The following is an 11,316-nucleotide window of genomic DNA, read 5'->3' on the forward strand; positions in this document are numbered from 1 at the left end:
TCCACCCCAGTGAGCTCCTTGAGGCCAGGACTGGTCTTGTTCACCCCAGCACCTAATATAACATATGGCTTACAATGTATGTACAATGAATATTTTCATTCGTGTAGCACACTGTGCTTTTCAAAGTGCCCTGAAACAAACTCATCTACAGAGCTATAATATTTCCTTACTTAACATTCATTCCTTCTGAATAAAATATTATTTAAAAAAAATTACCATTACTTAGAACATTTATGTGAATTATCCATTATGTCACAAATGGGACTGAGTCGGGACTCTAACTATCTCATTTTTGCCTGACATATTAGAAGAGTTTGAGAAAAAGCAGATTTCTTTTGAATCACTTGACTGGAGGTGGTGTCTCTAGGAGTGTGGTGGGGAAATGGGTGCACAGAACTTAGAAGCTGGCCTCAGCTGGTGATCTGACCTTCTCATGAATTCATGTTTCTGGTTTCCTAGAAGCATAAGTTGAGGCCAGCGTTGAAAAGGTGTTCACACTGTAGCCTGGGAGAAACTGTCTCTCAGTCCTTGGAATCACAGAACTAAAGAGCTTCAGATCATCTGGTTGAATCTCTTGCCTTTAAGAAGTGGGGAAGGAGACTGAGAGCAGTGGCTCACGCCTGTAATCCCAGCACTTTGGGAGGCTGAGGTGGGTAGATCATCTGAGGTCAGGAGTTTCAGACCAGCCTGGTCAACACAGTGAAAACCCCGTCTCTACTAAAAATACAAAAACTAGCCAGGGTGTGGTGGCATGCACCTGTAGTCCCAGCTACTTGGGAGTCTGAGGCAGGAGAATCACTTGAACCTGGGAGGTGGATGTTGCTGTGAGCCAAGATTGTGTTAGCCTGGGCACAGAGCAAGACTTTGACTCAAAAAAAAAAAAAAAAAAGTGGAGAAAGAGATCTAGTATTTTGGCCTAGAAACCTCACAAGACTCACCAATCTCGTTTTTCTTTCTCCAAAATGCTGGACTTGGCAGTTAGTAGGCTCCTGATCCCAGTCAAAATATCTCTTAGAATATTTTATCCTCCCTTTCTCAGAATCATCATCTAAATTGTATCCTCTGGGTAGGTGGTGTGTTAATATTGCCATATGGAAATTCATGGAAGACATAGTTCCCGGCCCTAGAAACTTACAAACTGAGACCAGGAGTTTGAGAGTGATTTGCACATGTCAGTCAAGTCAAAAGAAAGAGAAACTTTTTTTTCCTTTTTCTTTTTTTTTTTGTTTTTGTGTTTTGAGATGGGGTCTCACTCTGTCACCTAGGCTAGGGTGCAGTGGTGTAAGCTCAGCTTACTGCAACCTCCGCCTCCTGGGCTCAAGTGATCCTCCCACTTGAGCCTCCCGAGTAGCTGGGGCCACAGGTGCGTGCCACCATGCCTGGCTAAAAAGGGAAACTTTTAATTTAATTCAATTCACTTTAATTTTTTTTTTGAGACAGAGTCTCGCCTAGGCTGGAGTGCAGTGGTGCGGTCTTGGTTCATTGCAACCTCGAACTCCCGGGTTCAAGTGATTCTCTTGCCTCAGCCTCCCGAGTAGCTAGGATTACAGGTACCTGCCACCATGCCTGGCTAATTTTTTTTTTTTTTTTGTATTTTTAGTAGAGACAGGGTTTCGCCATGTTGGCCAGGCTGGTCTCGAACTCTTGACTCAAGTGATCCGCCCACCTCGGCCTCCCAAAGGCGTGAGCCACTGCACCAACTGGAAACTTTTTAAAATATGGGTTTTATTTGAAAACCAAGCCAGACACTAAATCAAAATATAGTTTTTTTTTGCTTTTGTATGAACTCTCCAGTTTGTATACATAGATGATCTCAAGTTATAATTTAAATTTAGGAAAGTGCTTTTTCCCAGGGTCTGGAGCGGTAGGAGCAGGGAAGCAGGGAAATCACATTACCGAGCGCCTCCTGTATGCCAATGATTTTTTGTTTGTTTTGTTTCAGAGAGGGAGTCTTGCTCTGTTGCCAAGGCTGGAGTGCAGTCATTATTCACAGGTGCAGTCGTGGCTCACTGCAGCCTTGAACTCCTGGGCTCAAGCAATCCTCTCGCCTAAGCCTCCCAGGTAGCAGGTGCACACCACATGTCTGCTTTCCAAGGAGTTTTAGGTCAACCCTCACAACAAGCCTGTGAAGCAGGGATTGTTATTCCCACTTCTCTGGTAGCACACCAAGGTGCAAGGATTCCCTGTGGCTAGGTGGTTGGTAAGGTAGAATGGGGTGAGGTTTGAACCCAGTCCTGACAATCGTCAGAGCTACACAAGGCTGCCAAGAAGTAGAAAAAGATAGTGGCATTTTGGGTCCCCATTATCAATTTGAAAGATGTACAGTCTTAAGCTTGGAAGTCGGTCGTCTGGTTCAACCCTGCCTTTTGCAGAAGCAGGAGCTGGAGCCCTCAAAAAATAAAGCTACTTGCCTGCAATTAAATGGGGTGAGAGGGGGCAGATGAAGTGTAGGCATGTGGGGCTGGATCTGGCTCCGCCCTGACACATAGAAAGCCTGAAATAGAAGTGAGAAAGGAAAATTCCAAGAAAGAAAAGGCAGAGAAGTGGCTGTTCTTACTCCCACACCTAAGGTGTGAATTCTTTTATTGAGTCATAGTAATTTCCCAAGAATTCCGAGTCCTGCTACTTTAGGTTCTTGCCCAGGAATCCACCTCTTTTCCCCCAAGCCCAACAACCCTTTGAGGTGCTCACGATTGAGCGCGTGGTGGCGGGGGTGGGGAAGGGGCTGCATGGGGGCGGGGCTCCTGTGGCTTCACGTCATCCACTGTCACCTCTGGTCCCCAAGTCCCTGGATCCTTTGGTCTCACCTCTAGACAACCGTATCTTTCAAATCTTCTTCCCTGGCAACTCCTCTCTGTCCCAACAAAATCTCTCCCAAGGCATTGTCCTTGTAGTTAGATTTACACAGAGCTTTTGCTTTTATAAAGTGCGTTCATGCCCAGCTTCTCACCTGCGTGTCATAGCACCCCTGGTGAGGCGGACAGGGAAGGGATGGCTCCCTCCATTTTGTTGGAAAGGGGGGGCTGCCCTCTTGATTCTTCAGTGTCATCAGGGAATATTTACAAGCCCCAGCCTCACACGGGTCCAGCAGGGCTTCTTTGGCACAGGCTCTAGTTTTTTCTCTTGTTCCTTGGGTTTCCTAGAATCCCAAAGGACTCTCTGTGGCAGACACATTACAAATAGGCTGATGATGCAAGTGTGACGGTGCAGCTGCAGTTGCCAGCTCTGTGTTGCTGGGTGGTGTCCCTCCAGGCTCCATGGCTGATCTCCCACTCTATTGTGGGCCCCTCCTGTCCCGTGCTTGCCATCCTTCCTGCTTATCATTCATTATCTAACCAGATTTCATGGGGATACACGTCTCCAACCTTCCATTTTGTCCAAATGGATCTATCTTGGTTTATTTTCTCTTGCCTAAATATTAGGCATGTCTAATGGGTTTCAAAAATTAATATAATTTATTTTCCATCTTGTCAGTGCAAAACAAAGGTGTTCTCAAGGCATGGCACTGAAGACCAGAATCCCTCCTCCTCTTCTACTTCTATTTCTTGAATCAGCAACAAGCAAACAACAGTTCTGTAAACATGTGTGGGTTGTGTCCATGTGTGCGTGGATCCACCGTTTTCTTCCATTCTTAACTGGTTTCGGACACGTTAGCTACCAGTGGCCTTGCCTTGTTCAAAATGGAGATTCCCGTAACATCTGGACTTTCATCAGGGCCCGTTTCAGCTGCTCATAGGTTACGAACATCACCACGTTCCAGGATCCCAAACGCAAAAAGGAGGGTGTAAATCTGATGAGAAAAACAACCAACACATCAGGTGGAGTGCTAGGAGACCACAACAGATGCGTGTGCTCTCCCGGGACACAGTGGTAGTGCCAGAGGATCCAGACTTCTGTTCATCACAAGCATTTTCTGAATCCTTTCAGTCTCTCTCTCTCTCTCTTTTTTTTTTTTTTTTTTTTTCTGCGAAGGGGATTTAGGCAGAAGTCGGAGTAAAGAAAAGAAAAAAAACTCATGTTTTGAGACAGGTTACTGTGTTAGGCAGCGAATTCTCACAGTTCTATAAGGCAGCCATGTTGCTGCCAGGTTCCCTTTCACAAACTGAGGCCCAGGGAGGTTAAGAGCTCAACCAAAGACCTGCGGCTAGTGTCAGAGGTGCGGTTCTGACTCCACCCTGCTGCTGGGTGTTTCTGGGCTCAGTTACACCCCAGGTGGCCAGCCCTAACATGGCCCCCTGCCAGGACATGGAGTAGCTCGGGCTTTGCAGGGTGAAGACAGTGTGGCACCAGATTTAGCTCATCTCCAGAGAGGCTGGCTGTGCTGTGATGGCATAGCACAGTGTCCCCACCTCAGCTGTGGCTCACCAACTCAGAGAGAAGCCCAAGAGCTGGCCCCTGCCCCTCTCTCAGCCTGTCCCTCCACTAACCACCTCCTGGGCCTGTTTGCTCCCACCAGACTCAGCTAGTCACATTCCCTGACAATGCCAGGCCCTCTTCCCTCCATGCCTTTGCTCCTCTTGCTCCCTCTGCCTGGACTGTGCCCTCCTCTCCTTTCCCTGGCTGGTTGCTCTTTGCTCTGGAGGACTCAGTTTGGGCACCATGACCTCACGCCATGGGTTTTCTTGATTCTCGTGGGGACTATAGCACTGTGACAACAAATGTAAACTCCAGAGTCAGACCTGGGTTCAAATCCAAGCTCACCCAGTTTCTAGCTTTACAATCTGGACACATCACTTAATCTTTCTAAGCCTCAGTTTCCTTATCTGTAAAATGAGGAAAATAACAGTATCTGCCTTGTAGGGCTAGTCGTGCAGATTAGGTGATTTAATGTTGGACAGCACTCAGCACAGGGCCCAGCATCAATAAATGCTCAGTAAATACCACCAACTTATCTGCTGCTCTTTGAGGGAAGCATAACCCAGGGCCTGGCACCTACAAGATGCTCCAGAAATGTTGGACAAGTGAAAGCAGTAACTGAGACAAGTGGCTACAGCTGAAGACTGTAATGATAGAGGCACTTTTCGGAAGAACAGTCTGTCAATTGCAATATAGTTTTATTACGTCATTCCCAGGCTTGAGAACCTATAGTAGCTCTTGTTCACTTGTTGGGTCCATTCTAACACTGGGCACCAAAAACCTCTCTGTTGAAGACATCAGCAGTGGGAGGTGAAAGGGCCAAGCTAAGAGCTTACCAGTAGGATAAACAACATTGTTGGGTGTGGTGTCTGACGGTCTGGGTTTGAGCCATGGCTCCACCATTTTAACCTGTGATCTTGGATAAGTTACTTAACTCCTCTGACACTCAGTCTTTTCCTTAGTTAATGTGGACAATACTACCTAGTTCAAGGGATTGTTGGAATAACGCGTGTAAAGTGCTCAGCACGAGGCCTAATATAGAGTGACTTAGCTATCGTGATAATCATAAACAACCTGCATTATCGAGTGCTCACTTTGTGCAAGGGACTGTGGGAGATAAAAGACGTCTGAGCCACTTTTGCTTGCAGGAACTTGCCCTTTGCATGAGGAATAATTTAAGCTTACCAATACTATAATACAAGGCAGGAGGTGATAAATACCATAAAAATGGTGTCAAATGGCATTGCAGAAGTTCCCAGGCAGGAGGGAAAATTTACACCTGAGAGTGTTAGGGAGGAGGTGGCATTTGAACTGGTCTTGAAGGATGTCTAAAATTGACAGCCTGTAGATGATGAGGCATTCCACGCAGAGGGAGCAGTAAGTGCAAAAAAACGTGGAGTGTGTGGAGACAGTGAGGAAGGCACCGGCTGTGGTCAGTGTGGTGCTCAATGGCCATGGCAGGAGGTCCGGGAGGTCTCAGGACTGCTAACTTCCTCTGGAGACAGGCAGTACTTTTACCTATTCCTAGAATGCTTATTCTCAGTCAGGCTTCCCTAACTCTCCCCGTCAGGTATGGTTCACTTTTTTTCTTTTACTTGCATGGTTTTTTAAACTTCTTCTTTGTGGCATTTACATCTGTACTCTTCACTGCTACATCCCAGGTTGACCCACAGTAGCCACATTAGAAAAGAAAGAAGCCCCTGTTCTCTGGGAGGGAGTGCTGGAGGCAGGAGGAGGCTCACCCCTTGTAGAAGGCTGTGGGGCCCTCCTGGGCCACCATCTTTATCATACAGTCGAGGGGACTGAGGTACTGGCCTGGAGGTGAGTTCATATACCGGGTCTTCACCACATCCACCGGGGAGGCCACCACTGTGGCACAGAAGCCGGCTCCAAAGGCAGAGACAAAGTGGCAGGGGAAGTTGTCTGCAGAGGAAGTACAAGCAAATATCAAGGAGTGCGTTTGTGTTCTGTCCATATGTATGTACTGTTTGTCCCCAACTCAACCGTGAACTCCCTGAGCATAGGACAGTATTTTCCATATCTCTCACAGTGCCCTGGGCTAAGCTCTTGGTAAGTACTGGCAAACTAGGCCTGGGCTGACCCAGAGGTGGGAGGTCATGCAGGCTGTTTGAGGAAACTGAAGTCAGAGAAGGTGAGAGACCCTTGCTTAAAGCTATACAGTGAGAGATGGTGCTGGGACTGGAACCCAAGTCTCCAGCCTCCCAGCCCAGGGGTCTTTCCTGCTTGTCACCACAATGTACCAGGCACTTTTTACTAGGCACTGCTTCTCTCTCTGCTCCTTCTAAAACCCAGTTGCCTCTGGGTGGTGCCCACTCCATGGAGTTCTGGGTTCCCTCCCTGCTGAGGGAGGGCTGCCTGCCTGGAGCCCAGGGCCTCACCAGTGAGCAGGTGATAGTCCAGCAGCTTCTCCTTGAGGATGTCGTAGGTCACCACCTCAGCACAGTTGACGATGGCATTCCTCATGATGTTGGGCAAAGTTCCTGTTAGGAAGGCGGTGGGAACGGATGAATGGGAAATGGGAGAAATGGACGCCCTGGCTGCAAGGCCACGGGCCCCAGTTTTGGGGCCATACTGCCCCATTCCAATGGTCTCAGCCAGAGGATCCCACCACAGTTGAGCAGATTCCACATTTTCCTTTCTAGGGTTAACAACTCTCAGATTATCCATGTTTTTCTCAGAGACAGAGAACAGAGAGAGGCCCACTTGTGTTCATTTGGCCACATTTGGAGGGTGATCTGCAATAGCTGTCAAAATTAAAATATGCTTCCTCGAGACCCAGCTGCAGCCAGAAAAGAAAGTCGTTCAGCGAGAGGCTGAGCTCTTGGAACAGTGACAGAATGTGGTGCCAGCAGGGCCCTAGGAAACTGTCAGGACCAAACCCCTGGTTTCACAGGTAAGGGGACAAGCTCTGAAGGGTGCCCAACAAGTGACTGAAGAGCCCCCACTTAAGAGGTGTCCTGCCCTTAAACTTCACTGGGTCAGTTTCTTCTGCAAATGTTCCTGCAACCTCTGGTTCACATGCGGAGAGAGTCCTGCATTCATCAGTGGCTGCCATGTGGACACAAAGGGAGCCCTCCAGCTTTGCTCCCAAGGAAGCGCTTCCTCATTGCATCTCCCTGCACCCACTCCTCACAGCTATACTTTTCTGATGCTCCTCTTTTTCCTCCGGGCCCTGCTTGAGGGCCCCTCCCGTTCCGTCTCCACACACCTAGAGCCTGTTCAGTCTTCCAGGCCCAGCTTAGGTGTCACCTTCTCTGCAGAACCCGCCTCTGGATCTCCACCTCTGGGGCAACCCCTACCACATCCTGCCTGCGGTGTAGCTGCATCTTGACTTATCTCCTCTGCTGTCCTCATGCCCTGGGCGTGTGAAGGTGTCTTAAATTCATTTCTGGCTCCCTCATAGCAACCTGCACATGGCAAAGGGCTGGTAAAATGAACTGAGTTTGAGGGGCTGTGGCAGGTCAGTGAAGTATCTTTGGTTGTGATGTTCTTTCAGAATCACTGGAACACGCCATGCTGCGAGTCCCCTCCTTGCTGGGGTCCCTGCCCCAGCCTGAGGGGAGGGAAAGCTCTGCCTAAGGCCGCCTGCATCCAGAGTCCAGACCTACCTTTCCACAGGCCCCTGACTCCTTCCTCCCTGGCGATGGTTCTGTAGGCGTCCATAGTCCCGCTGTATTTTCTGTCGCTCCTGGATGGCCCGAGGTGTATGCTGGCCTGAAATCGGACCTTCACCACATCTGTGGGCTGGGCACAGGTCACCGCCATGGCTCCTGTGGTGCAGCCAGCCAAAATCCGGGTAGTGAGGCTGGAGTCTGGGAGGGGCAGAGAGAGTGGGCCAGTGTCCCCTACTAAGCAGCTCTCTGGGACATGCTGTTCTCTGCGGGGCTGCCCCTGCAGCTTCCTTGATGTCCACTCAGAGCCTCCTCATGAGCGTCCGGTACCAGCTTCCCCCCGCCCCTGGCTCTGCCTCTGAGTCTAGACTTCCCTGGTCTCTTGACCCACATACTTTCGGCCACCCCTTTGGCGTTCAGGGACTTGGTCACTCACTGTCCGCGCCTTTGGGGGTGTAGACCTGCTTGACGGAGTCGTAGAGGCCGATGCGGATGGAGGCGAAGCTCATCTGGCGCTGCAGGCCGGCCACCAGCCCATTGTAGGGGCTGCAGAGACCCTCGGTCCGCACCATGGTCAGGATAGTGCCCAGCGCGCCACGGTACTGCACGAGCCGGGCCGTCTGGGTCACCTGGTTCTCCCCCTGGATCTGAGGGACAATAGCAGGGGGTGAGGACTCGGAAGGGAAGGCAAGAAGGGGCTACGTGCACAGGAACCCTGCTGGGGCTGGGCCTGCCTGGGCTGGGCCTGAGAACAACCAGGCTGGTCACAGTAGAAATCACTGGTGTCTGGGCAGCATTTTACCGTTCACAAAGCAGTGTTATACACACGGCTTGGTGTTTGATCCTCAGAGTAAATCAGAGGGACAGATTGTTTTTCCCATTTTATAAGTGCTTCGTGGCTTGCCCGAGGTCACACAGTTAATTCCTTACTTTTACCTCACACTGTATGCTTTACAAAGTAGGGCCCAGCCCCTAAAGGGCCCTGTCACATCATGCAAAGAATTTAGATTTTTTTGTCCTGGTAGATGGTGATGGGAGGAGGCAAGGAAGCGTCCTAAGCAGTGGAGTGAGAGTCTTCGTCAGGGTTCTGAGTGAGGAAGGGCATGTGGGCACATGTCATGGGGGATATGGGAGAGAACTAGCCCCTCCTTCCATGTGATCAATGACCCTTGGCCAAAGGGCACCTACCTGCAGGCGGACCTTGGCTGTGTCCAGTGGAAAGGTAAGGAGGTCAGCAAAACAGGCTGCTGTGCCTGCCCCCAGGAACTTCACAGCCATGGTGGGAGGCACGTCTGAAGGCTTCAGTCCAACCATGGTCCTGGAAGGCTCTGCCCAGTTCCTTTAGGGCCAAGAGGAGGTCCAAGGAGAGAGGCTGCTCCACAGCCCTGGGCTTCAGTGCAGCGGTGGGGCTGCAGGAGACAGGCCAGAGGAGGCTGATGGAGCGATGTCTGGCCTGGCCCCCAGGAACTCTTCCGCACTCAGGAGGGGCTTTAGAAAGGGAGAAGCCTGGGTGGTGCCATACTTAAGCTGCGTGAATTTGGCCTATAAAAATAGGCCACGTTCTTATCCCTTGAATTTTGCAATCCTCCTCCTGACCCTCTCCCTCCCCTCCTTACCATGGGTAGGCAGAGCTGATAGTGGTATCTGCACTGTATACATGAGGAAACCGAGGCTCAGGCACCTGTTCTCCCCAATATCAAACTGCCTCCTGTTTTTTTTGAGACAGGGTCTCGCTCTGTTACCTGGGTTGGAGTGCAGTGGTGCAATCCAGGCTCACTGCAGTCTTGACCTCTTGGACTCAAGTGACCCTCCCACCTTCAGCCTCCCGAGTAGCTGGGACTACAGGTGTGCATCACCATACCCAGCTAATTTTTTGTTTTTTGTAGAGATGGGGGGGTCTCTCTATGTTGCCTATTCTGGTCTTGAACTCTTGGCCTCAGCATGATCACTTGACAAGAGGGGCAGTTCCTAGCCACTCATGGGAAATGGAATGGATGGACGTAGACTCAGGTCAAAAGCCCACCTTGGGGCTCTAGAACTTTCAGTAGTCAAGCTGGGGGACGAGGCGAAGCCACAGCGGTGGGCGCAGGTAGGAGCTGCCCTGAGGCCAGCACTCCCCAGTCTTCTTCCCAATTCACTCCAGTCTCCCTTAGACCCCTAACAGCCGGCAGCCTTTTGCCACTGGCCAGTGGAGGAAGAAGTCAAAAGTGGAATCCTCATTCCTGTAGCTCTGCTGGGGCTACTGAGGGATGGGATGTTCCAGTCTGCATGGTCCATTAATGTTTGCTGGTTGCTTCTTGCACCAGATACCGTGCTGAGGGCTTTATAGACACTGACTGATTCGATCCCTTCATAAGGCTACAAGTAGTTGCTATTATTATCCCCATTTCATAAACCAGGAACCTGAGGCTTACAGAGCTTTCGCTAGTCATACAGCTGAAGTGCTGGAGCTGAGATTGGTGTCCACGTTTGTCTGACATCTGAAGCTGTGCCTGTTTCACTGCCCAGAGAGTCTCAGACTTCAGGGAGAGCCAAGGATCCCTTGAGCTGCTTGTTTACAGAGCAGATTCTCAGCCCTCAGCCCCAGAGATCCTGATTTAGGTCTGGGGTGGGGCCCAGGAATCTGCTTTAGGAAAACTCCCTGTGGTAGCTCTGAAGCGGGGGAAGAGGACCCCATTTTGAGACATCCTACCCAATACCAGTTGCCTCCCCAACTCCAACCCACCCTCCTGGCAAAGCCTTCACAGCAGCCCACTGAAGAAGCTGTCTGGGTGAAGAGACCATGGGCTCTGTAAAGCTCCCAGCAAATGACCAGGACCACGCCTCAGGTCAGAAGTGCCCCTGTCATCCCTACTCAGGAAGAGGGCCCCAGGGTCCTCATGGAAAGAGAAGGGTTTATGTTCTGGAGGAATCACAGAGATTCTGGGGCAGGCAAAGAAGAAAGCCACTTCCAGTCTATGGGGATTTGCAAAATCCCACCAGAGGCAGCCAGCAAGGCAAAGTGGTTGTGAGTCTTGAGTGAGTGACACGGGTGTTGGGTTCAAGCCCCAGCCCTGCCACAGTACCCTCATCAGGGCCGCAGCTCCCTTTTCATAAGGTGGGGGCTGGACTGAATCTCTATCAGGTCTGACATGCTGCAGCTAGTGAGCCCTGGCTGCTTGGGGCTGCTCTCTGAAAGCCTCCAATGAAAGGGAGAACAAGGAGAAGCGAGAGGGAGAGGGTAAGTGATGAGGGAGGAGAAAGCGGTCTTACCTGTGAGTCCTGCCAGGGCAGGGGCAGCACAGGGGCTCCCTAGGGCTCCATCCCAGGAGGTGGCAGCAGGGATCGG

General features: G+C 50.6%; 1 protein-coding gene across 1 annotated transcript; it reads right to left on the reverse strand.

The window, feature by feature from the left end:
- Positions 1 to 890: 890 nt before the first annotated feature.
- Positions 891 to 9,352, reverse strand: UCP3 (uncoupling protein 3). The gene is made up of 6 exons (XM_002822231.6): positions 9,177 to 9,352; positions 8,425 to 8,635; positions 7,986 to 8,189; positions 6,756 to 6,857; positions 6,099 to 6,279; positions 891 to 3,790 (listed from the first exon to the last, which is right to left on the reverse strand). Exons 1-6 carry the CDS (start codon positions 9,300 to 9,302, stop codon positions 3,676 to 3,678), a joined length of 939 nt encoding a protein of 312 aa, XP_002822277.1. The 5' UTR covers positions 9,303 to 9,352; the 3' UTR covers positions 891 to 3,675.
- Between the last annotated feature and the right edge of the window lie 1,964 nt (positions 9,353 to 11,316).

The sequence above is a fragment of the Pongo abelii genome, chromosome 9 (genome assembly GCF_028885655.2).
Source record: "Pongo abelii isolate AG06213 chromosome 9, NHGRI_mPonAbe1-v2.0_pri, whole genome shotgun sequence".
NCBI classification, from domain to species: domain Eukaryota; kingdom Metazoa; phylum Chordata; class Mammalia; order Primates; family Hominidae; genus Pongo; species Pongo abelii.

Bases quoted from the DNA above. Each gene is read 5' to 3' on its own strand.
- UCP3 (XM_002822231.6), bottom strand. From the start codon at position 9,302: ATGGTTGGACTGAAGCCTTCAGACGTGCCTCCCACCATGGCTGTGAAG. The intron at 8,190-8,424 runs GTGAGTGACCAA...TGCCCCTCCCAG, and splicing joins CACCCCCAAAGGCGCGGACA to ACTCCAGCCTCACTACCCGG. The intron at 6,280-6,755 runs GTGAGGCCCTGG...CTTCCTCTGCAG, and splicing joins GGACTATCACCTGCTCACTG to ACAACTTCCCCTGCCACTTT.